Raw genomic sequence first — 24,212 nt, 5'->3', positions numbered from 1 at the left:
GGATATTTCTTTGTTATTGTCACTTCCACAAATCACTCTGTGGCATTTGTTCTCAAGGGCTGAGGTACGAGTTGTTGGTTCGAATCCTGGAAATACTAGGTTGGGCTCATTTTCAGCCTGCAACTGGATCTCATGCATCTCAACCTGAGTATTCAGGCACAGGTTGTTCAGGCACTCTCACTTCGACGATGATGAGAATATCTACAGTTAATAATGCAGTAAATATCTCTTATCGAAGAGAATGAGTGGGCCGCTGGCTACTATGACTCCGTATTATCTCTTGCTACGCAAGCTACAAGCATGAAATCATCAAGCAATCCAAATGAGCAGACTTCTCCTCACCAAGGTAAACCAGGAAGAATAATTTGATAACTCTTGGCTTTCTAAGGTAATTGAATAATAAGGCAGACTCGGTGTGTGTGTATTTTCATATCCGTTTGCACATATCTCTTGTCTCATGTGGAGCAAACACACAGCATGATCCAAATCATAAAGGACATTATGATGACGAGGACTCAAAAAAGCTCTTTATTCAATTGGTAGCTCTGAGCATCAAAAAGCCAGCTATCGTGGTCCAGAGGTCTTTCTCTCATTACGACCCCATATCTACTCCTGTTTAGTTCACACTCAAGCCTTGTTGACTCTCTTGTAAAAAGTTTGGATCGCATCCGTGATGAGCGCCTTGACCTTGGTCGAATCCAACTTTTCCTCACGGTTAAAGGTGTAAAGGCCGTTGACCTCTTGCTCGATATCGGCACTTGAGATGGTTAGTTAAATCCAAAGACGACCAAGATTCGATGTACTCACAGCTGTGTGTAGACAAAGGCACAGCAGTATCCTCCCTCGATCGTACCCCTGACCAACCTATCGATCCTCTTGACCAAATCATCAGGGTTCGTCGCCGTCGTGTATCCCCAGTCACGGTTCTCCTCTCCGTCTTCCTTCTTGGCGGGGGCAATGTTGACTCCGCCAAACTCGGTGTTCATGACTGGTGCACCGGGCTTGTGCTTTGCACCCTCTTCAACACCAGGGATGGCAGGCACAAACATGTCTCGACCGGCCTTTTGACCGGTGATGAGGTCGAGACTGGCGCATGTCTTTTCGAGCTCTGGGCCGTCGCTGTAGTCGTGGAAGGTTGTGAGGTCGGTGATGACGTGCTCCCAGCCGCAGTTGTCGTTGATGCTTCGAGTGTTGTCAAGACTCCTGTTTATGTGTGAGTGAAATTCTAAAGATAGCTGTGGGATTCTTACTTGGTTAGGTAGTAGAGTTGTCGGATGTGGTTGCGCTGGTCAACATTGTCCTTCAGAGAACCGTAGCCCCAGCTCTCGTTGACAAGAGTCCACGTCACGACGGATGGACGGTTGATAACCAGCTTCACAGCCTCAGTCCATTCAGCGTTGAAGCGCTCCGCATACTCCTGGCTGAACTGGTAGGCGCTGGCCATCTCACCCCAGACGAGGTAACCAAGCTTGTCGGCCCAGTAGTAAAAGAGGGGATCTTCAACCTTCTGGTGCTTCCTGCAACCGTTGAGACCCATCTTCTTTGCGAGCTCAATGTCAGTCTTCAGGCTCTCCGGGGTCGGGGGCGTCATGAATGTGTCGGGCCAGTAGCCCTGGTCCAAGCATAGAGCCTGGAAGTAAGGCTTGTCGTTGAGTCGCCAGAGACCATCGCCCTTGGTCCAGTCGATAGATCGCATGCCAGTGGTGGTCTTGACTTCGTCAATGACCTTGTCGGAGCTGTCATAGAGTCGAATGACGAGGTCGTATAGCTGAGGGTGTTCAGGAGACCAGAGAGCAACACCATCCCGCCAGCAGGAGTCATTGTCTAGAGGAGCATCTTGTAGAACCGACTGAGGCAGCTTGGACCTCTGCTCTTCAGATAGACGCACGCTCAAGTCAACAGCAACGGTGTCGGTCTCCCGGGGAAGAGACTTCTTGTCTGACTTGGCCACCGGAACACCAGCAAAGCTGGCCTCGAGCTCAACGCTGTAGTCCTTTCCAACTCGTCTGCCCTTGGTAACTATGGTACTGCGGAGTTGACCTCCGTGGATGTCGTTGGACTTGATGACGGTGCCAGAAGAGCTATCGGCGATGCGAGCCGAGGGAACAACCTCCAGCCAGACTGACTGCCAGATACCACCAGAGGGAGTGTAGAAGATACTCTCGGGCTTGGCACCCCAGTACTGCTTGCCTCGCGGCTGTGTCAAGTCATACGCAGAGTCGTAGACACGGATGGTCAGACGGTGAGCAGACGACTGTCCAGCAGCGTTCACAGCGTCAGTGGTGTCAATCTCGAAGGGAACGTGTCCACCACGATGACCACCAATGTACTCTCCATTCAGCCAGACAGTAGCCTCATAGTCGACAGCACCAAACCTCAAGACAAGGCGATGCCCCTGCTCCTTCTCCTGCGCACTCCGCAGGTCAGAGATGGCACGCTCGTACCAAAGAACCTCATGAACACCTCGCTCATTGATGCCCGAGGCAGGAGACTGGAACACGAAAGGAACCTTGATCTTGGTCTTGGAGTTTGTCGTCTGAGAAGAGGCGGAAAAGACATTGTTCTGGATCAAGGCCTGGGTGTCGCCCACGATCTTTTGAACGACGCTGTCGCTCTCTGCCGAGGCGCCCTCGCGCCTGTTGGAGGTGGTGACGCTGACCTTTTCAGGAAGGCCACTGCGCTGCCAGTTCTCCGCGAGACCAGTGTCGGCGTCGTCAAACAGAAAGTCCCATTGTCCGTTGAGGGTCTCCCAGCGAAGGGGGTTGCGTTCAAAGTCTGGGCGAGGATACGACGTCATCTTGGAGGGGTAAAAAGTGCAGGTCAATTCAGGGAAGAGAAGAGTCACAGGAAAACTGTTCAAAGATCTAAACGAACGAAGGGACAGCTTTTTTGTGTCTTGAGAAAATTCACCGACCGTTTCGCCGCGCGTCGATCAGTCAAGTTTTGTTTGATGGCTGATGAGGGGGTTACACGCTGCAGCAAAGGGAACCACCTCTCTCTCTCGTAATCATGCTGTGGGGCTGCATCTTCCTGTAAGATGCTCGAGATGATGGTGGTGAGCTCCATGATTGAGCAGCAGCTGTTGGAGATCTTCAGGCCATTCTCCACAAGGGTGTCTTAGGCTGGTGGACTTTTAGTGGTTCAGCGGTTCTCTGACATTCTAAGAAGAGACAGGTTGTGATAAGGAGTGTGATAAATGAATCGGGAGAGAGCAGAGTTGCTCGTGTGGTTCCCCAAATTACGAAATTAACACTATGAGATGCAGTTCGCTTCCTGCCCACGTCTAACTAGGTATAGGTATAGGTAATGACTTTCTTGCTTGACTTTGGTATCACTTGGTAAAAACTTCAAAACGCTTTGCTTTCACTCCTTGAGGATGCTCGCCCCCTCCTTGGTCGTCGACCCGCCCGAAGAGTCGCTCACCCGTCGGATCGTCTTCCACGCATCCGACAGACCACCTGTCGACTCGATGAGCGAGTTGCGCCCAAAGTTGAGCGTGCCCAGGCTGGGAGATGGGCTCGGGTTGTTGGCCTCGATCTTGGTGTGCACGCCCAGCTGCTGTCCGTCAAAGGGGTTTGTGCGCGTCGCGCTGCTGGAGCTGCTGCCGAGGCGTGGTTGTTGGTCTTCGGATGTTCGTCGTCGGCGCCAGAGGAAGAAGGCTACGGCGAGGGCTAGGAGGACTCCTAGTACGACACCGACTGCGATGCCGGCCTTTGCGCCCGTGGAGAGGCCACCCTTGCTGCCGGAGTCTCCTTCGCTGCTGTCGGATCCCTCCTTGCCCGAGCTCTTGTCGCTTCCGCTTCCGCTTCCACTTCCACTGCTGCTTCCGTCGCTGTCGTCCTCATTGTCCTCGCTGTTGATATAATCCTCCGGGTTTCCCTCGGTATCCTCAATGCCTCCGGTACTGGACTTCCTCTCCTTCTTCTCGTGGTCTCCAACGCATGTGTACTTTCCCTCGACAATCTTCTTGATGTTCGCATCAAACCAGCTGCAGTCCATGGACTTGTCGCCGGAAACCTTAAAGTCGCCCTCGACCTTTTCCAGGTTGAAGAACTCGACGTTGGTGAAGGGGCCCTTGATCGAGATGGTGCCGGCGGTCTTGAGAGCGTTGGCCGTGATGTTGGTGAGCTGATCGTTACCAGTAATGTCCATCTCCTGCACATAAGTCACTCTGGGAAGAGCAAAAGTCGTCAGAGACGGGTTGTCCTCGACGGTGATGGTGCCTTCGAGGTTCTTGATGAGGGGGATCGTGAGGTCCTCGAGCGCCGTCGACTGGAACGTGAGAGAACCCTTGACCTTGCTCAACGACGCAAACCCAATCTTGCTCACATCTTGAAACGTCGAAGTCGCCGTAGTGTTGCCGTTTCCGAGAGACGAAAGTCTGGGGAACATGACAACAGGCTTGTCACCGTTGGCGGTGACCGAAATGGTTCCCGCAAACTCGAGAGCCGAGAGGCTAATCTTGGTGAACGCGGTGTTCTTGTAGATGGTAACGTCTCCCTTGACGGTCTTGAGCTTGGGGAAGGAAATCTTCTCCAGAGCACCGTTTTGCGAAATGGCAAAGCCCTTGTTCGCTGTCGTGAAAGCACCAGCCACAAGCTCCTTCATATCACCGTTCGCATCGATGGAAAAGTCGCCATCCACGGTGTGAATCCCATTCAACTCCAGCTCCTCCACTTGAGTGTCAGTGACTCTCATCATAGAGCCCACTGTCACGTCCTTGTCGTGCTCAATCGAGAGCTTGGCGAATCCTCCAGTAATGACATAGTTCTTGCCCACTTCCTCCAGCGCTTTGAAAGACAGGTCGAACTCGTCGATTGTGCTGCCCGAACCAGTGTTCCATATCGAGAGCTCGCCTTCAACAGTCTTGAGGTCGGATGCCGTGACCACCGTCTTCTTGGAATGCTTGTGAGGGTAGATGACTAGGTCGCCAGTGAGAGAGCTGATGTCGCCGAGGTCGACTGAAGCCTTGTCGGATGGCCATGCGGATGGGTCGCTATCGAAAAGGAGAGACAATGAGCCGTCGATGTCGCTGCAAGAGGAAACTCCTTTGGCATCGTCGGGTGAATCGATAATAGTATAGTTGCCAGAAATGTCGCAGTCTAGACGCGTCGATACCGTGTCAGCCGAGACAACACTGCCAGAGCGTGTTAGTCAAACTCACCAGCTGCTGCGAAACGTCCTGAGAGGAGGAATGACATCGCCACAAAGGCGATGCAACTTGTCGGAGCCATGATAGACCCTTTGCCCTCCGATGTAACTCCCTGGAAGCCTACAATGAAGTTATCCAGAGACTCGGCCAGTTGACAAGAGACCTGACCACTGACCGGGAGGGGAGGAGCTTTCTTTTATTCATCTCGCCTAAAAGCTACCCCTGGTCCTTGCTCATCCCCTCGGCGCGGCCATTTGTGCCAGCAGGGTAAATTAGCTCACGCCACGATGCGACGCTAAAAAGGGGTCCTCTCCGGTGAGAGCGGCCAAGGGGAAACCGGACTGGTTCACATTGGGCGCAATACCCGAACGTTTAGACCATGCGCTCTTTGACGAGAGGGACGAGACAGGTCTAACGAACGGGGTGGCTGACGATAGTGTTGATTCTGAGCTCATCATCTCGGCATCTGCGGAGGTTTTGGCAGCTGAAGGAAGAAGGTCGATTGTTGAAACATTGCTTCTAGCTGCCGCTAGCGGCCTTCTTGGCTGATGCAGTGGAAATGAGCAGTGTGACGGCATTGAGCGAGATATTGGTCCTCCGTCATTTTTTATGCGACAGCCCCAAGCTTTGACGGGGGATTATGCACGCTTATTTTTAGACATTCTGAAACTGTCGCAGGTGATGGAGAATGTGAATGGCTATTGCGTGTGAAGACAGTGTTCAGGAGGGTGAGCAACTGGCGGTAATTAGGCCTGCAGGCAGCCAGTGACAGCTGTGCATTCCTCTGTGATTAAGGCTTCATTCACCAACTCGCAGCCTTACGCCGGCACTTGGTAGGGAATGGTGGATACTGTCGATCTGTCTGACAAGTCTGCGATGGATCGTTTCAACAATCTCTTTGTTGATCAGCATCTCGGCAGAATTCCCAGCGGCCCAACGGATCTAACCTCTCGAGCCGACGAGCTGCTTTCGCTACCAACTTGGTGGCCGAAATGAGCACCTCTCGGCTGCGGAGACACCTTGCAAGGCTGTCCTGGAGCAAACACATTCGGGAGAACAAACGGGTATAAATAGGCCATTTCCATTCAATTATTCCGTCTGTTAGCTGCTTCAAAACATACAAAATGGTTTGGCCTTTAGTTTGTTAAGGACGTCTTTGGGCGGATCTCATTCTAATCGCAACCGTAGGCTGTAGCTCAGCGCCTGACTGCCAGGCTATGAAAACCTAGCCCCCGTACGTCCGCCACCATAGATGCCTGTTGCCCCAGTAGTCTTCGCGGATGCAATTCGTTTGACTGTGACGAAAAGTTAGCACGAGTTTTTACAATGCACCTGGAATACAAACATTGTTCCCACGTAAAAGGCTCACGGAGGTCTTTGACAGCATCCCTCCATACGCGAGCGCACCAGCAAGCGACAAGCAGATCAAACAGCTTCTCCTCAACTGTTGCTTTGATCGAAAGTCGAGGCGGCTCCTCAATCTTACCCTCTTTGTCGCGTTGCGGGCGTGTTTCCTCAGCAATGACCTTGCCTTCAGCATCCTTCCAAATTATCGTGTTTGCCTTGCCTCGACTAAGTCGTCCTCGTAAATCAGTATCTGCCTTGAGAAGTCCCTCAACCTTGAAAGAACTGGTAGACAAGCCCTGCGACATTGTAACTTTAGGAAATGTCCGCTTCTGACTCGTCTGCCCCGTGAGAACGACATTCTTTCCATTTGCGCCTCCAAATTCGCCTTTGCTCACAAATTCGGGTTTAAAGTCGTATATGTGGTCGAGGCGAGACTTGAGACTTGGTTCCGAGTCTGAGTTGGCGACGCGATATCGCATCTTTTCGATGCCATAGACATCGGTCGTGTTGTAGGCCGGGGGACTGTTGAGCTCGTATAGCGTGTGAGAGGGAGCATATGCGGAGTAGATGCGACAGTCGTCGAGGACGAGAATGGGTAGGTCTTCGGGTGCAGATGGTTCTTGTTGATGAGTGGCATCATAGGATGGAGGTTGTTCGACCGGTTGCTGTTCGACTTCTGCAGAGCTCTCGGCCGCCTTGAGGTTTTCCTTTTCCATGATTGCTTTCTGCCTAGTATATGCGTGTAGTGAGCGCGTAGTGATGAGTGAATTAGATATAGACCAAAATCATGTAATTGAATGTCGTGCGAGTAAGCTTAAAGACAACGTTCCACGAGGAAGCGATGACGTATATATACACTGGCGCTGGAAATGCAGCCTGAAATCCATCTGGGCCCGAATCAGTCCAAGGTCATGAGATTGTCCGAGTTTGGTAAATCCGAGCGCTCTGTGGTCGTATTTAAAGAGACCTTCCAGTCATGGCGTCTTGGCAGGCGTGTAAAAGCCTCAAACTGTTCGTGCTGCGGACCAGTTTAGTTGACGCCCGGGTAAGCTGTATGGCTGTGTGCAAGCGAGCTCAGAATCCTATGTCTTGGCAGACTGCCTTTTGGCATATTACGTTGTTTACTTGTGCCTAACCGGTTCAGTTGATCGCGGAGATGAGTGACCTATGATTTGCGCTTCATGTAATCGAATAGGATCAAATATAACAATCGCATATATTTTTGAGAATATCAAGACGTTGGTGAAGGAGGGCTTATCTGGCAATTGTTATATCTCTTCTTAATAATCCTTGGCATGGTAACGCGTACAAGCTCAGCCTAGTTTGTACGACTCATTGTCGAGATAAAAACTTCTGCGTATTACTCCATTCGCCATAACCCTTTCATTAACCTCGCATGAGATGTCGTTGGCTATTTCTCTCATTGCTCATCAGCCATATAGGGCAGATAAGATGTGTCTTCCTATTTTCAGTAAGACATAAAGTGTCTTCAGCGGTTCCCCCGCTCTTAAATCTATATCATCTAGGCCAAAAATAATCATGTTTGGTGTTAAGTCGAAGGTTCATGTCTTGTCGTTCTGTAGCCATTGGCCGGACTGCTTCCTGGGAGACGGTTCAGCTCAAGATAAGTTTCAAACAGTAAAGTAATGAATATTCCCACTATGCTCACAGTAAGAAAATATCATGCTCAAGTCTTGTTCTGAGGATTCCTAATCTTTCTAACCCCCTACGACTCCTTGAGCCACGAATGCCACCGATGCCGGCACGATGAATTCGGACGCCGCAAACCTCAACCGACCGGGCCGGCCCGACTAATGCAACTCTGGCCCGACGGATTAATAGAAACGCTACTTAACTTGCAGACGAAACTTAAGCATACTAAAGCTCTTTTCGACTTGAGTTAAGCTTTTGGCACTGTAAACTGAGTTGGCGCTGAGCTCGGGCTAGAGAGGCCAGAGTTGAGGCTGGGGAAGGTGTAAATGTGAGGTATACGAGAGACTGCGAAGGCGAGACGCCAGACAGAATCATCTCGTTGCAGCACATTCTTTTTTTTTTTTTGTCTGCACATAGTCCTACCTACAGATTAGGCAGAAACAAGGCTCGTTTCTCTCTTTGGTCTTAAGTAGTATGGAATAATGCAATCAAATTCAACTATCCGAGCAAAGTACCTCAGCCGCACATCTGGCGGGGTCATCATGCCTCTCACATCAGCATACCCTCCTGATAAAGTCTCACCATGACCCGTTGGCACTCAAAACCTTGCCCATCCCCAATCGTCTGGGTCGGTGAGGATTCCGTCCCAAGATGCAAAGCCTGCGGTGCTTCCGCTCATGGGCAGCTCAAGCAGCTGAGAGAGCATCCGTCTAACGCGGTTTCTCCGTTACCGCCCGATGAAAAGACAGGGCAGCTAAATCTCTACTGGCCATCGAGCGTACAATATACCCGAGAGAAGACTGAAGTATTGGCAGAAGAGATTCGCGACTCTCTTCAAATTTCCGACACGCCTTCAAGGACGCAACAGTCTCTCGTTCATGGGCGCACTCTGGAAAGAGACGAGTTTCGGCTTATATGCCTCACGGCTGAGGAGAAGGAATTACCAGTAGACGTGGTTCACCTTTCGTTGGAGACGCATAACGATGGCAATTTCCCCGACTATGAGGCTGTCTCTTATACCTGGGGAGGGGAAGATGGAGACGACACCTTGTGAGTGTGAATCCAAAACATCTCATAGCTTGCATATCTCAAACCTTCTCTAGGCGCCACCCAATCTACATCGGCGAGCACTGGGACATTCTTCTCCAGACTCGCAACTGCTGCGCAATGCTCCGCTATCTCCGTCCTTCGAGGGGAATACGGATGATCTGGGTCGACGCTGTATGCATCAACCAGGAAGACATGCAGGAGAGAGGTGACCAGATTGCCAAGATGGGTCAGATCTACACGGGATGCTTTCAAGTCTTTCTCTGGCTCGGCGATGATATAGCGTTCAAGAAGCCCGGTGTTCATCCTCCACGGCTTCCTCTCCACGAGCTCGAAAACCTGAAGGAGCTCCAACTTCCAGCAAAGACAGAACCAGTCAACATCCAAAGCCTTTTCGAGAGACGATATTTCAGCAGGGTGTGGATCATCCAAGAACTCATCCTGCCGTCCCGCATCGTCATACCCATCGGAAACAAGATCTTTTGGGTTGACCCTTCCACACGCACGCACCTTGAACGTCTGCCGAGCGGCGACGGGCTATGGAGGGAGACCGGAGTACCGTGGTTCCAGCATGCAACCCGGGGCTCGGTCATGCAGGAGAATCTCTCCCAGTTCATAGCGCTCACCTGGAAGAGTCAGTCGTCGGACATCCGGGACAAGGTCTATGGAGTAATGGGCCTCTTCTCTATGAAGGAGAGTATCCAGATCCGGCCCGACTATGGAATATCTCTCCAGCATCTCCTAATCGGCTTCTTCGCCCACTATATCATCAGCGGAGGTATACCTGAGTTGCTCTTCCAGGCAGCGGGTGCATCAGTTGAAGCCGGCATGCCCTCTTGGATGCCCCGCTGGAAAGGAGACGCCTGGGGGGACCTGTTTAGTAGCAACAGCGGAGAGTATCTGATCGAGACACGAACGAAGGATTTTCTTACTGAGATGAAGAGGTATTTGCAATCAGAACCGGATTGGCAGTCCCGTGAGAGAAGAATGGAAGGGTCTTCTAGCCCAGCCATCCCAGCAAGGGCCAGGCTCCAACTACATCAAAACGGAACAGAGCAAAAATTCCGCGTGGTGTGGCTCATGCCCTTCGACATTGAAAGCGCCAATCGGGGAAATAACGTCTTTGACAGGAGGCCTTGGCACAAAGGTGCGACAGTAGACGCCGATAATGGGGCCATGTCCCTCTACCTGACTAGACTGATGTCGACCAGAGTTGGCTTTGGAAAATGCGAACATCTAATGAAAGGATGGTACCAGATCGAATATGTCAAGGAATCCGGCGTCGTGGATTACATCTTTGTCTTGAGTCGAAGCCAACTGGACAAGGTAGTCGAGGTTGGGGATGACATCTTTTTCCTCGACACCAATGTCGGGACGCCCATCTACCTGATTCTGCGCAAGACGGACAGCCCTGGGGAGTTTCTTCTGATAGCCGTCTGTCCTCAGCTAATCTTTGCTTTTGCGGCAAGGACCTCCAAGCCCCTCCTCACGGCGGAAAACGTTTCCCTTCATTACCTCCAGAGGAGCCTGTACGCCGACTTGAGGCGTCTGCGCAGGTTCTATAACCACGAAGTATCTGGCAAGGTGGACGATGAATTCCAGAGCATCCGAAAGCGGTTTCTCTTCCCGGGGAGGCGTGGAAACGTCACGTTCGAAGAAGTGTTGCCTCTCCTGCTAGGAATTGCAAGAGACGAGCACAAGCAAAAGTTCAAGTCGTGGAGGGGCTTCCAGGAGCTCTATCTGGAATCGATCAACCCCAAGTTCCAGCCGCGCGTGTCCAACGGGTTTTGCGAGCTAACCCTCGACGCAGAGGACGACGAGGAGATTAATAATCTGGTAGACTGCTTCGCGTATGGCACCAGAGAGATGAAAGGCTGGACCAAGGGGTCGCGAGCAAAGTTGTGGTCGCGGACAAAGTTGCCGGGCAAAGTTGTGCTAAAACGCGACATGAGCGTCATCGGACCGGAGCTGAGGACCATGGTTTATACCTCAAACCGCCCGACTGGTTTGAATCTTGTGAAGCTGTTGGACAGTCTGGTGGATAGACTTGACGATGCGGATGTTGGAGAGCGCATCATGGCGGGGCCGGTTGAGGAGGACCACTTCCGAGGCGGAACACATTTTGGGCTTGATGAGGTGTTTGAGAAGTTTGAGCTTGATGGGAGTACCTTTAGAGTGCGTATAGTATAAGATGGATAATGGGCCTTTCTAATAACCCCTGCCCTTAAAGCTGAATGCATTCTTCTATTTACTTTTGCTGCCACTTGCCCTAAAACTCCTCTGCAGTCAATCCGACGTTTCGCTCCTTGGCGAGCCGTAGAAGCTGTTGACCGATGGCCAAATCCATTACACCCGTTCCCACACTCTTGTAGATGACGAAGCCAGTCTCTAGCCACTTTGTCAGATCAGCTGGCTTCTCAGTGTTCTTTGTCTGAAGAAGCTGGCCAATCTCCAGCATCTTGTCTGTCGGAATCTCAGCCTTGACCAGCTCACCAGCTTCTTGCAAGCATCCGTCACGACTGTCGACAGCAACAGAACCTCCTTGGTATCCGGAAGAGGCGAAAACGCTAGAGGGGTCCACCACCAGCTTCAAGAGCTCAGGATCGATTTCTTGCATGTCCAGTCTATAGGAGCCAATGGCTGCAAAGAACCGTGTCTTGCTCAGGGCCTTCTCGGAAGTCAGGTACTTGGCGGGGAACAAGGGTTGTGTGCTCGGTGTTGTGAAGAAGAGGACGTCAGCATCGACCACTAGCGACTCCAAGGCTGCATCGCGGTCTCCTTGGGGATCAAACGCCTTGAGGTCGATATGAGAGGGCCATGGTGAGTTCTTGTTAGACTTGAGCGACTCAATAAGCTCTTGTGTTCGCTGGGCAGATCGGTTGACGATGGTGACGCTCTTGATGTCCTTTTCCTTGAGAAGTAGGGCCAATCGGATATGCCAGAGGGCCTGTTTGCCCGCGCCAAACACCACAATGTTCTCGGTGTTTTTGCGGAACCGATAAGGGAGCATGGAGCCCAGAGCCGTGCGGAAAGCTGTGAGAGCGGCGGCGTTCAAGGTGCCGATAGCCTGGCCCCTAGCATCGCATAGAGTAAGAACACTCTTCAGACCGGGCTCAGACGGCTTAAGCTTCTCAGCTGGGGTGATGCCGACAATCTTGACACCCAAAAGCTGGTCGGTGGTTCCGGGCATGAACAAGCTGACTTGATCATCTCGGCTGACGACGGCGCGATGCGGCTGATACTGCTGCTCATTATTGCACGAGTACTGAATAAGGGCTCGCTCAAGGGCATTGGCAAGGTCAACAACATCCGAAGACGACAAGTTGTCGAGGATGTGGTTAACGTTGTTGTCTGACAGAACAGTAAAAGCCATGATGTCTTTGTTGTGTTGTTGCTGAGATGGATGGTCAGAAAGTTGGCCCAGCACCAGGTCTATAAGAAGCGAAAGACGTCCAATAAAACTGAGGCCTTTATCGATGAGGAAAGACATTCCGGCATCGGACTCGGGCTGTGTCGGCTTTACCAATAAGCGTCATGTCAGAATCCATGCTTAGGCGGGGAAATGCCATGGAATGTCGGGACATGGGGCCGACTTTTGAACCTGCTGAGATTAGAGGGAACTTTCCCATCACATCGTCTGGATATACTCTCAATTGTATATACATATAATTGACTCGATGGATTTATAGATAAAGGCTGTAATTGTTGTAGAATTGAACTCTCTGTACCTCTCGCGGAGACATGCCTGGACAACCAGGGGCATTCAGTGCTGACTATCTCCTCGATTGCCGGAATCGATTACCTGTTTCATAAACTCCAAGATAACCACATTTTGCTCACATTTGTAAGCTGTCTGTTGCTACACGGCCTACCTATCTGCTCGGATGCTCCCTCCGCGATGGCTCGAGCATCCCGAGCGACGCCCTTCTTTTGACTTGAGTCGGTCCGGGCAGGGACATTCCGTCGTTTTATTTGCCTATTAGACCATGAGTCGGCTGTGTGAAACAGTCTACAACCATAATTTGCGATAGGACTAGTGTATTATTTTAAAGTCTTTAATTCAGAAGCGCACCCATGGCTATCCATCATCTATTCGAATTTCCAAAAATATGTTACAAATCGCAGCTAGTTGTTTCGCGTCAGAGGTGACATCTCTGTTCTGATTACAGAACTATCGATTGAGATGAAAAGAAAGAAAAAGAGTCAAGCTATAACCCTAGCAGGGGATCAATGTCGATAGCGGTCGTCCTCCCCCTGCTGACTCGGCATCTCGTAGCCCTGCTCAGTGGGAAAGGTAGTGTCTAGCTTGTGAATCTCGTGCTTCAACGACCTGGTTTTGACACCAACAAGAAGCAGAATCAGGGTAACAAGCATCTCCGGCACAACACTAAGGCACACTTCGACCGCCTTGGAGGTTAAAAAGCCTGAGGTTGGGTCTGAGATCTTGAGCTGGAGGAACGCAATGGCGTAGCCAAGTCGGAGGCCGGTGAGCGGCATTGTCAACAAGGTACCATTCAGGAGCTAAAGGTGACGACCTGTTAGTACTTGTGCGTCCAAAACATATGATAAGACAGGCTTACCAGTCTGCCACCCGACATTGAGGGCACAGGTCCAGCCACCGACGTGGATCGAGACTTTGCAAGAGACCATAAAGCCCAAAGCACCAGGAGTACCCAAGACAATGCGACTAGAGCAGATGCAACCTTGAGAAGTATCTTCATAGTCGATACAGACTCCCCCTTCTGCAAGTTTATGACGGAAATAATGATCAAGACCATGGCGATTCCGACAATGGTGTGATATTGGATCTCGAGTAGCACGTCTAGCTTTCTGTTGAGTCGAGGGTTCGTCGCTCGTCGTCTGGTATGGAACGTTACTCAAGAGTTCTTGACGAGAAATAGGAGTACTCACGCTTCATGAAGAACGCCTGACGCTGCTAGGAGCAAAGGAGAAAGACCAATGCTGCTGAGAATAATCGAGCCGGTTGAGGTGTTAGAGCCATGAAGGCCGATGCCTCCGGTGACAATCCTGAGAACACAAAAGATCTGGACATAGAGCCAGCCTAGAAAGCCAACCTTGCCATGCTTGAACAAGCAGTACAAGGCAGGTTGGGCAAAAACGATGTAGATGGCGAGCTTGGCCGCCGAGATGGAGTCTGTCATGTTGTGGATGTGGTGTAGGATTATTGGATGCGTGCAAGATGGAGTTCGGGGTAGAGAATGGCTTGCTGGATATTTTCGATAAACATACCGCGTACATAGCGATCATATATAGTTAATCTCTTGGCTCCCTCTTCTCTGCATTCTCACTCATTCCTGTCGCTAACTTGGGTGTGTTTCTGATGATCTGCAGGCGTAGGGCTGCGCCACGCACACCCAAAGAGTTAAACGATAGCGAGGATGGCAGGGTCCTTAGCGTGGTGGGCGGTTCATTTAATCCAGACCTCTTAAATGAGAGAACCGGTAGGGCTGTTTCATGGGCTGCGTAATCTCGTCGTTTATTCAGTCGTCATCAGTGAATATTACTTGCTCTTCCAACACTTGCTTCGGCCAACGAAGGCACCCCTGCCATTCCTCCGGCACCACCTCGATGATTGCCTGCAGCTCACGGGGCCCAGAATCCCCAATCCACCAGAAGCTGCGGAGCATGGCCATCAAGGCAAAATAGTTGGCCAGAATGGCAAGTGCCCGGGGACGTTGCTCCTCCACAAGGTCTACGAAGCGCTTCTGGATCATCATAGGAAAGATGACGACCCTTCTTCCCACGGTAGCTGCAGGTTCGCGCCTGTTCATAGATTTCCAGATACCCCCGATGAAACTGACTGCTCCCCCATACGCTGCCTCTATCTCAGAATCCCAACTCTCCTCCAGCTCATGTGGCTCCTCTCGACGCATCAGGTACATCAGGTCTCGCCGTAGTTCCGCATTCTTGTTATCGTCAAGAAAATCAGATACAGCGCCAATCATCTTGAATGCCACAGAATCGGGCTTATTTTTGATGAGATCCCAGGCTTTCCGAAACACGGCCGTACTGCTCCCGCTGATGCGTAGCCAGTTGATAGGCGGGACGTATGGTTCCAGAACTCGTTGCTGGATCTTGACGAAACCGTACAGACGCAGCATACTTGACACCAAGCAGATGGAATCTACATTTTCCAGACTCATATTCTCAATATCTTTGTGATGCTCGCGGAGAGCCATGTTGAGATATGTGCGACAAGTCTCGGCAGCCTCCTGGTCGGTGTAATTGCTGCGATGTTCATTGTGAAGACAAACTATCATGAACATCGCGTAGAGGATGGAATCTGAAGTCAAAGCCCTCTTGCAGAGACTTGTCACCCAGAATTCGTAGGCGATGTCGTCCATGGAAGTGGACGGGCCGGTATCAGTCATGTACTGGTAGAACAGTCGATGTTCAAGCTTTCTCCGCGCCTCAGATTCGGGAGGATCTACGATCTTGTCATCTGCAAGAAATGGTCGCGTAGATCCACCAGAGGCTTCAGAGCTGGGAGACTTGGCACGATCGTAGACGCAATCCAGCTCTAATCGAGTGCAGTTGGAACATATTGGCTTGGCTTCATCGCACTGATGTTGGTTAGTGGACATGCCAACCACTATAATTTGGCGCACTTGCCTTGACTCGGCGGGCTCTACACCGCTGACAACCTGTCCGGGACTTTTTATGAAACAGCTTCGCAGGGCGTTTTTTCATCGGTGGCTTCGATTGCCGAATGCTGAGATTGGCTGAACCGCTTGGATCCATAGTGACAGACGCATGCAATTCCAAGGATGGTCACGCAAGCTGAGGATAGAAAGAATGGGAGTTTAAACGATAACGATCGTTCAAGAGGCATCCAGAAAAGATAAACGAGAACGAGCGATCGTCGTCAGCGACGTGCCGATTTCCGGGCGGGAATAGTGCTGACTGAGATTTGATCCTGTAATTTGATTCGCTGATGGGACGGTAAACGGCTTCACGGCAATTAGTGTCCTCGCTTGGTTGTCGGTGACGAGGGTGCTTGTTTCGCTCGTTCTCGTTCATGCAGGGATTGAGTGGCTATGTTGCAACGTTGAACAGAAACCTCCTTTCTTTGGATATATACGAAAGATAATGAGTATATAGCTGGCAGTTTCAACATGTTTAACTTATCCAATCCAGAAGCATTCGACTCATTCCTATTCAATCTCCAAATCCTTCTATACTACCTATTCCATACCGACATTTCTACTTTTTATTCTCGTTGCAAAACATCATGTCTGGAGAAGGTCTTGATCCTCTCAAGCGATACATTGTCAAGGGCATAGCCAGTGGCATTGGCTTGGCATCTGAGGGCATCACCTCTTACAAAGAACGTCGCAAGGCCTCAACATCGTCACCAAGCTCTGAAAACGACACAGCCTCAATTCGATCCTTTCCAACCTCAACAGACACCACAGTTAATGGCGCTTATGAACTCTCTGCTGATGCCAAGGCTCGACCAGAGGAGGATGCCCAGTGGGAACTTGACGAGGCACAGGATGAGCTGCTGCCACAATATGAGCCTCCCCAAGAGACAAGCACTACCTCTGATCTCGGCCAAGATTTCTTCAGCAGATATCCTGCGCCTCCATACACGGAAACCACAAGCAAACTATCTCAGCCAGTCATCCTTCCCCAGCGCAGACCAAAGACACGCAGACGAGGTTTCATCAGAGCATATGCCCCAGCCTTGAACGACACTGGCATAACCCAGGACATGTTTCTTGAATTCCTCGAGACGTTTCACAAATCTACACAAGCATCACCATGGATCGATGCCATCAACATGGCTGCCATGCCTCTTTCGCTCATCCCTCATTTCCCAATGGTTGTCGGACTGGCTATCCAGGCCACGCTCATGGTAGCAAAAGACATCCAAAACAGGACAAGGACCAATGCATTCTTGGACAAGGCAAACAAGGAATTCTTTGGACCTCGTGGGCTGTACTGTCTCATCATGACTTATAGCCCTGACACCGACAAGCCCCATGAAACTGCCGACGTCTCTTCTACGATTGCTACCTCCCAGCACCCCTCGACAAGTCAGAAGATGTTTGGAAAGCTCAAAGAGTCTAAGGGCAAGACGTATGGAGAAGTCGAGCTGCCAGAAGCTGCACCTCTCGTGTTTCCAGTTCTTGAAGACCCTGCCACAGAAAGCGATGCAAAGAAGTCAACCAAGGAGAAGTTGGAAGGCACTCAAAACTATGTGAGAGACTACTTTGACAAGAGGGCACAAGCAAAGTTTGCTGCCAAGAACGATGGGAGCTCTCTGGTTCAGGGTCCAGCCCCCAAGTTCACCTCTCGATATGCCGATCCCACGCATCCCGCAAGTAGCGGTTCTTTCCGATCACTCATCACAGGAGGTCATATCAACCCTCCTCCAATGACTCGACAAGAGCGCATGGCGGGTGCTATGGGTAACTGGTGTAACAGCTATGATGCCAGACAACCGGGGGCCAACTACACTCTGAAGGATCATGTGTTGCGAACAAGAGGCATGATGTCGCTGGGGTCACCGAGAGCTGAGCATGCTCCGTATGGTGGACAACCAGCTGAGCCAGCCACAAGTATGAGGCCAGGTCTGGGACCTCGCATGAGTGGAGATCGAGACAAGTTGCAAGTAGGACCCCTTGCAGTTCCATCGCCAAGAGGGATGATCAAGAAGGTGGTGAAGAAGGTAAGTCAAGTCTCTTGATTTCAACAGCGCAGTAAGCTAACACGGAATTAGAACATCCTCTATTTGATGGTGGTCAACTTGCCAACGGACGAGGAGCTGGCTCAAGCTGCAGAAGAACTCGAGAGGAGGAGGAAGGAGGGCAACAAGATGTCTAACATTATCAAGAGGTTCGCGGATTATTAATGGTTTGTATTTTACTCATAGACTAGACCACGGCAGGAGTTGGTTAGAGGTAAGTGAGCGCATTTTTGAACGCCCCTAGTGGACTTGCTTTTAGAAATTTACAAGAAAATACAACCCCCAGTAACGGCATCTACCAAATGAGGATTCATCTCACGAGCTCAGTCCATCTCTTTCTGTCTCCTTGGCACTCGCGCTCTTGGGGTTGGGACTGACAGCCGCCTCTTCGACAGCAATCTGAGCAGCCGGATCAACGGTTTGAGGACTATACGAAGTTAGCGTATGTAAGCTGTAAGATGGTTCCCGTGACTTACTCTCGTCGCTTGAGATACCGGTTCAGCAGATGCGTCGCAATGACCAGGGTCACAGAGCATCCAAGTGAGAAGGAAAAGCCCTTGACGAAATGAGGAGCCTCGACCGTCTTGTAGACCAACAAAGGCGTCCATGCTGTGGATGACTGGGCGATGGCGGTAATAAGAACAAGAGCAAAGGACCTCTCTGCAGGGGATGCCCTCAGTTGCGTGTTGACCCAACCGTGCAGTGCAGGCGCCATGGCGTTGGCAGAGTAGATGGTTGAGAAGGCAAACCATTTCGCTGCTTCAGGGACGTTCCAGACGATGAGAATAATGAGTCCGATGATGTTCCAGGTATACGCAGCCGTAATAGCCCACGCAGGTCCGAGGTACAAATCAGAGGCAAAAGACACGAGCAGGACGTAGAAGATACCGAGCGCCGGGGCAATCGTGCCGAGTTCGTTGATGCGAGCCTTGGTATAGCGCTCGAGAGACTTGATCCATAGCAAGAAACTTCCAGAGCTAGTATGCAGCTGAGAGTTCCAGAAAAGGACGTCGAGAAGGATTATGGTCCAGAACTGTGGCTTCATGGCGATCCGCTTGAGGGTGTTCAAGCCAAGCTTGCCATGGGACTGATGGCCAGCACGAGATAGTCGCTCGGTGCTGAGATCGATGTCTTCTTGGGACAGACACACTCGGTTAGGTTGCTCGGGGGTACCTGGGATGACGAAATATCCGAGAATACCGATCGGGATGGTGATGATGGCGCAGATGATGTACATCCAGCGCCAACCGGCGAGGCCATGGACTCCATCCAACTGGGCCGAGGCTCCGGCCTGGATAAGACCGGCTGTGAGGGTTCCTAGGTAAAGGCCGATGTAAAAGATACCTCCACGTCTGGCCAATTCGTCACCACGGTACCAAGCTCCTATATGGCATGAGTATGAGACTGGGTAGCTTTGGGGGCAACATACCAAGAAGATAATTGATGGCGGGAAAGAAGGCAGCCTACTATGGCGTTAGTGTCATGGCCCCTCGTGCAAGGGGGTTAGGACGAACCTCAAACCATCCAACAAGGAATCGGTAGGCGGCGAGCTCGGCAAATCCAGTGACTCTATATTGTAGTAGTGTAAAGACGCCCCAGAGAATGTCGAGAGCGGGGATCAGCCAATGCATAGGAATGTAGGTGAGCAAGAACATCAGAGGAATCTGTCCAGTGACGGCGCCGACGACGTAAAAGGTTTGCAGCTTGACCAGCTCATTGCCCTCGAACTTCAGGTCCTCTTTCATCCCAGATACGTAGGCATTGTCTATAAACGTTAATTAGGTTCAAGAAAGTGGCGATGGTTACTCACTCAAGTTGGACTGATCCATGTACTTGACCCAGTATGCCAGGACAGCGTAGGGCACAATGAGGAGATCGAGCTTGGTGATCAGCTTCCGCTCCCGCGGGCTGTCGCCATCAGCGAACCATTTGAACCAACTGCCTCGAGATTTGTTGGCCATGTTGAAGAGATATCAGGGCCGATGAATACGAAGAAGATTGGGCCGAATACTGAAGGAGTAAAGGCAAAATCGATGCAGTTAAGTATCTTCTGACAGATTTTGCATGGCCTTCACTGGAGTCCATTACCACGGCCCTGGGACAGCTATTTACACGGAATTGGCGTTCTAGATCGAACCAGAAGCATGCTATAGACTATGGAGATATTCGATCTGTCCTAATCTTGCAAAAGATCGATTGCATCATTGCAAGGTTATCTGATGCAAGTTAATTTAAAAAGCCTATACTGACCAAGCTTCTTGTCACACGCACGGGGAAAACCCAAAGGTAACCTATGACTGACAAGAATCGAGAGAACGCGCCGCAGTGGGCAGTTGAGCTATCAATTCTAGATAGGGTGCGGCTCCGCGGCCGCGACAAACCTGTGCGGCTCCGACTTCATCTACCCGTACCCAGTTCACAGTGGGCCCGGTTGAACAAGCTCCATCGGAAAGAGTCCGGCTGCGTTAGTGAGGTCTGAAGAGGGAGATCCTGTCCTCTTGAATGGAAAGAATATTGCGTGCTCGTGGCTAGAAGCTGGCTGGAAGCTTGAGGGTTGAACTGGGCTGAGAACTAACGAACTACACCACAACTAACGACAACGCCGGTATCGAAAAATCTCGTATTTGGATCGCCCTCTCAACTAGAAGTTGACCGTAGGTGGGAGCTGGTACTGGCCCACGTCTAGGACCAGTCGTGTAGCATGTCACGCCGAGACCGGCATCGATCCCGGTCCGACCCTGATGAACCCGTACGTGGTCAGATAATTCTTGACATGGCGTGAAGCCGAGAATAAGCTAACATAAAAGCTTGAAACTTTATTTTGCCATTAGCAAGGGGCCATGTCCTCGAGACCAAACAGCCAAGGTCATAGCCACCAGAGTGGATATTCAGGGGGGCCGCAGACAGACGAGGAGCCAGAATGGTCTCCTATATTGCCCAAATGGAGGAACCCGAAAACTGAAAGACTTTGCAGTGAGTCATCAGGGACTGAGTAAATACCGCGCATCCTGCCTGGCGAGGACACGGCAAAATTCTTTCAACCATACCCCGTGCTCTTTATAATCCTCTGGAAGTCTGTCCACCACTTCCTCAGTCCAGGAGATTACCATGTTTTTGCGGCCTGGGCACTTTGGCTCCTCTGAAAGGGCGAGGACAGACCTTCCAATGATGTAGTCCAGCAGAAACGTGTGGATGATGAGGAGCTGGCCGACGTGGTTGCTTGGGTCAACGAATGACTGGAAGGTTTCGGTGCTTAAGTAGCTGGGTATCATGAAGAGGGTGACAAATTCCTTCCAAGCTGGTGCATTTGGTCAGCAGGGACACCCACAGTTGGGTCTTCACTCACCCTCCAAGGAAGAAGTCGGGAGCCAGGATATGGCCTTGAGCATGGATTCACAGTATATCTTCTCACACTCTGTCCGGCAGCGAGGCTCAAGAGCCAAAGCAGAGGCTTTGAATCCCTCTATAATCTTCATGTCTTTGGGCTGATCGGTGATGATATCCCGGATGTTGTCGATATGTGCATCTGGAGTCCAGGTCCTGAACACAGACCGATGATATTCAGGCATCATGGAAGTCGAGACAAGCGTAGCTCCTCTTGACATGACCAGATACTCTGTCATTCCATGCGGCATGAGACAAGATTGTGCAGCGATGCACATGAGGGCCGCAAATAAAGCATCTCTATCGGCAATACTCTTGTGTGAAGTGTCGGCGATCTGCTGGTTAATAAGATTGATGGCCGTGACCCTGTGCTGGAGCGCTTGAGCATTGTAGTTGACATTGCCATTTTGTGATAGATGAGAAGCGCCGAGACCCAAGGCAGCATGCGCCAAGTAGTTATACTGGAGCCGTGTTAGTTATCCGCAGAGCCAAACCATCTAGAGAAGCTCTCACGCCGTGGGTCATGGCCGCACACTGCGACCAGATATGATCCCCCCTTAGCGGCAAACTCGGATATGCCACGGTCAAGAACTGATAGTGGAATCTCAAATCATCCAGGGCCAAGCTCGTCAGCGGAGCTCTTGGTGTCTCGGGCAGGGCTTGGCATGCTAGAGGTGGATATTGACACCGCAATCCTAGCCGTGCACATCTCGCGCATCCTGGTTGACGTTCATCGCATTTGACTCTTCTCCGCTTGCAGTTGAAGCATCCGAGTCGGGATTTGGAATGGCCTCTTCGGGATGGTTGTTGTCTTGCGAGGATGACTTGGTTGGGTGTGTCGGAGCTTGATGACACAGAACACGACTCGACGGTGTTTTTATCATGCATGATGGAGCCTCAAATTAGGACTTCTCTTCTGTGTGATGGCATGCTGTGTTTGATTGAGGGGAGACTGTCGATCGTGTTGGAGATGCACACACGGCACTCGCGTCGTGGGTTGCAGGGGTAACGGCAATTCTGCCTTGGCGCCAAGATGACTTGTTTCACGCCTCGCAGGCTTCATCACGTGCAATGGATGCCTGGCAAAACGCGCTGGCGTTCGTTGGTGACATTTCTCTGAGCTCTGAGTGGCACTAGCGCTAGTGGTCAAAAGCAAATCGTGCTGGTGAGAGGCCATGGACCAGCCAACCCTAGAGTTGTCGGGTTGTCGCATGTTATTGACTTATTGTCCATCAGCGTTGCTCTGGGGATGCAATGTCTCAAGGCTTTTTTTTTCCTTTTTGAAAATAATTGGGAGTACCAGAAGCTAGAGTGTGCTCATTCTATGAATTTCATCCAGGTTTTCGATTTGAGAGAAATGCTCCGTAAATTGGGTCTTCAACAATACTGAGCGGCAAGGCAATATACAGGACCGATGTATGATATTGCCACAACTATGATGTGATATAGCCGAAATGAAACCCAAATGAGCGCCGTTTGAATGCCGAATAACATGAGTATGTTTAACTATCCGAGAGAAAGCCCTTTGGAGATGGCCCGTTGATGAAAGCAGAGCAGCTGCGCATCACAACTGCGATCTCGCTGTAGCGAAACCATCCTAGAAGGGATGACTCTTCTTATTTTTCTCCATTGACAGTCCTTGGAACTGCTGTCAACTCGACCACATGTCATGAGCCGAGGCCATGCCGCTTGGTAGACTTGTCGCAAAAGGGCGCAGCTTACTAACGCCGAGCCGATCCGAATAGTGACTCATGTTGGACAAAGTCAACAACCGACAGCTTCTACTTTACAAAGAACTCAGTCATACCTCCCCAAAATCATTTCAAGAAGCATCATCATGAGCGACCTACCTGTTGGTCCTCTCACCCCGGAGGGCAAGGCATTGCCGCCCTCGCGCGTGTCCCTCGATGGGAAGTACACCTCTTTGGTCCCTCTTGATGTATCCCACGCCGATGCGCTTTTCAAACATCTTGGTGGTGAGGAGAATGGTCATCTTTGGACTTATATGTTTGGTGGTCCATACCTCGACCAGGTCGAGTGGAAGGAAACCCAGAAGGTCTGGAGCAAGAGAGAAGACACAATCTTCTTCACCGTCCTCTCTGGTCCACGAGAAGACCCCAACTCTGAGCCTGTGGGACAAATGTCCTATCTCAACATTGTGCCAGATCAGCGTCGAATTGAAATTGGCAGCGTCATCCTTGGTGGCAAGCTGAAGCAGACTCGAGCGGCGACTGAGGCATTTTACCTCCTCATCAAACACGCCTTCGAAGAGCTCGGATATCTGAGAGTTGAATGGAAGGCCAACCACCTCAACAAGCCCAGCTTGTCGGCTGCTGAGCGGCTTGGTTTCGTCTACGAGGGAATCTTCAGGTACTTTTTCACTCTGCAACTCCTCTTGTGTAGATGCTGACGGCCATTAGGAAGCACATGATCCTCAAGGGTAGACGTCGAGACACAGCTTGGTTCAGTATCACAGATGATGAGTGGCCTCTCGTCAAGAAGGCGTTTGAGGCGTGGTTGAGTGAAGACAACTTTGATGAGAATGGCAAACAGATCAAGGCACTCAAGAGCATCAGACAAGCTCTGCAAGAAGAACAGAACTGATAGACCCGCGAAAATACGGCTTGTAGATACAAGTTGGAGAATAGTAGAAAATCTTTCAAGGACGGTCTGCTCATGGCAGGCGAGACATCAAGCTATCTGGTACGCCTCACTTGGCACACAAGCCTGCCTATGCTAATGCATCAAATCCTATCTGGTTTATTGGCACTACTATGGACTCACCAAGTATTTTCCATCTAAAATCCTCCAAATCTTTTAATCCCGAGAGATTCAATTAAACCAACCATGCCTCCAAGTAGTCGTGTGCTTATTCCTCCCTGTGATTGTAGCAGAGTGTTGCCCCTTCTCTTGTGG

General features: G+C 50.9%; 11 protein-coding genes across 11 annotated transcripts; 3 read left to right on the top strand and 8 right to left on the bottom strand.

Moving 5' to 3' along the window:
- Positions 1–348: 348 nt before the first annotated feature.
- Positions 349–2,797, bottom strand: NECHADRAFT_70170 (glycoside hydrolase family 2; the record flags this gene model as incomplete). Its single annotated transcript, XM_003044677.1, has 3 exons — positions 349–757; positions 808–1,203; positions 1,251–2,797. The coding sequence occupies 3 exons, from the start codon at positions 2,795–2,797 to the stop codon at positions 628–630; spliced, it is 2,073 nt and encodes a 690-aa protein (XP_003044723.1). The 3' UTR covers positions 349–627.
- Positions 2,798–3,363: 566 nt separating this feature from the next.
- Positions 3,364–5,234, bottom strand: NECHADRAFT_81588 (uncharacterized protein; the record flags this gene model as incomplete). Its single annotated transcript, XM_003044676.1, has 2 exons — positions 3,364–5,102; positions 5,165–5,234. 2 exons carry the CDS (start codon positions 5,232–5,234, stop codon positions 3,364–3,366), a joined length of 1,809 nt encoding a protein of 602 aa, XP_003044722.1.
- Positions 5,235–6,367: 1,133 nt separating this feature from the next.
- Positions 6,368–7,215, bottom strand: NECHADRAFT_81587 (uncharacterized protein; the record flags this gene model as incomplete). The annotated part of the gene is made up of 2 exons (XM_003044675.1): positions 6,368–6,447; positions 6,498–7,215. 2 exons carry the CDS (start codon positions 7,213–7,215, stop codon positions 6,368–6,370), a joined length of 798 nt encoding a protein of 265 aa, XP_003044721.1.
- A 1,520-nt stretch (positions 7,216–8,735) lies between these two features.
- Positions 8,736–10,393, top strand: NECHADRAFT_1127 (uncharacterized protein; the record flags this gene model as incomplete). Its single annotated transcript, XM_003045093.1, has 3 exons — positions 8,736–9,202; positions 9,256–10,194; positions 10,300–10,393. Coding segments are annotated over 3 exons (1,500 nt in total), but the record flags the coding sequence as incomplete, so codon positions are not given.
- A 1,075-nt stretch (positions 10,394–11,468) lies between these two features.
- On the bottom strand, positions 11,469–12,572 carry NECHADRAFT_43932 (uncharacterized protein; the record flags this gene model as incomplete). Its single annotated transcript, XM_003044674.1, has 1 exon — positions 11,469–12,572. One exon carries the CDS (start codon positions 12,570–12,572, stop codon positions 11,469–11,471), a length of 1,104 nt encoding a protein of 367 aa, XP_003044720.1.
- Positions 12,573–13,426: 854 nt separating this feature from the next.
- NECHADRAFT_43698 (uncharacterized protein) lies at positions 13,427–14,361 on the bottom strand (the record flags this gene model as incomplete). Its single annotated transcript, XM_003044673.1, has 3 exons — positions 13,427–13,720; positions 13,780–14,059; positions 14,111–14,361. The coding sequence occupies 3 exons, from the start codon at positions 14,359–14,361 to the stop codon at positions 13,427–13,429; spliced, it is 825 nt and encodes a 274-aa protein (XP_003044719.1).
- A 339-nt stretch (positions 14,362–14,700) lies between these two features.
- NECHADRAFT_44224 (uncharacterized protein) lies at positions 14,701–15,804 on the bottom strand (the record flags this gene model as incomplete). Its single annotated transcript, XM_003044672.1, has 1 exon — positions 14,701–15,804. One exon carries the CDS (start codon positions 15,802–15,804, stop codon positions 14,701–14,703), a length of 1,104 nt encoding a protein of 367 aa, XP_003044718.1.
- A 686-nt stretch (positions 15,805–16,490) lies between these two features.
- NECHADRAFT_25054 (uncharacterized protein) lies at positions 16,491–17,594 on the top strand (the record flags this gene model as incomplete). The annotated part of the gene is made up of 1 exon (XM_003045092.1): positions 16,491–17,594. A coding segment is annotated over one exon (1,104 nt), but the record flags the coding sequence as incomplete, so codon positions are not given.
- Positions 17,595–18,384: 790 nt separating this feature from the next.
- On the bottom strand, positions 18,385–19,873 carry NECHADRAFT_43944 (uncharacterized protein; the record flags this gene model as incomplete). The annotated part of the gene is made up of 4 exons (XM_003044671.1): positions 18,385–19,295; positions 19,342–19,375; positions 19,427–19,677; positions 19,723–19,873. The coding sequence occupies 4 exons, from the start codon at positions 19,871–19,873 to the stop codon at positions 18,385–18,387; spliced, it is 1,347 nt and encodes a 448-aa protein (XP_003044717.1).
- Positions 19,874–20,893: 1,020 nt separating this feature from the next.
- Positions 20,894–22,184, bottom strand: NECHADRAFT_81580 (uncharacterized protein; the record flags this gene model as incomplete). Its single annotated transcript, XM_003044670.1, has 3 exons — positions 20,894–21,210; positions 21,259–21,757; positions 21,810–22,184. The coding sequence occupies 3 exons, from the start codon at positions 22,182–22,184 to the stop codon at positions 20,894–20,896; spliced, it is 1,191 nt and encodes a 396-aa protein (XP_003044716.1).
- A 949-nt stretch (positions 22,185–23,133) lies between these two features.
- NECHADRAFT_44130 (uncharacterized protein) lies at positions 23,134–23,900 on the top strand (the record flags this gene model as incomplete). Its single annotated transcript, XM_003045091.1, has 2 exons — positions 23,134–23,666; positions 23,717–23,900. 2 exons carry the CDS (start codon positions 23,134–23,136, stop codon positions 23,898–23,900), a joined length of 717 nt encoding a protein of 238 aa, XP_003045137.1.
- Between the last annotated feature and the right edge of the window lie 312 nt (positions 23,901–24,212).

Source organism: Fusarium vanettenii (assembly GCF_000151355.1).
Source record: "Fusarium vanettenii 77-13-4 chromosome 6 genomic scaffold NECHAsca_20_chr6_4_0, whole genome shotgun sequence".
Lineage (NCBI taxonomy): Eukaryota > Fungi > Ascomycota > Sordariomycetes > Hypocreales > Nectriaceae > Fusarium > Fusarium vanettenii.
The sequence above is the reverse complement of the archived record's forward strand: the minus strand, read 5'-3'. Positions and strand labels throughout refer to the sequence as shown.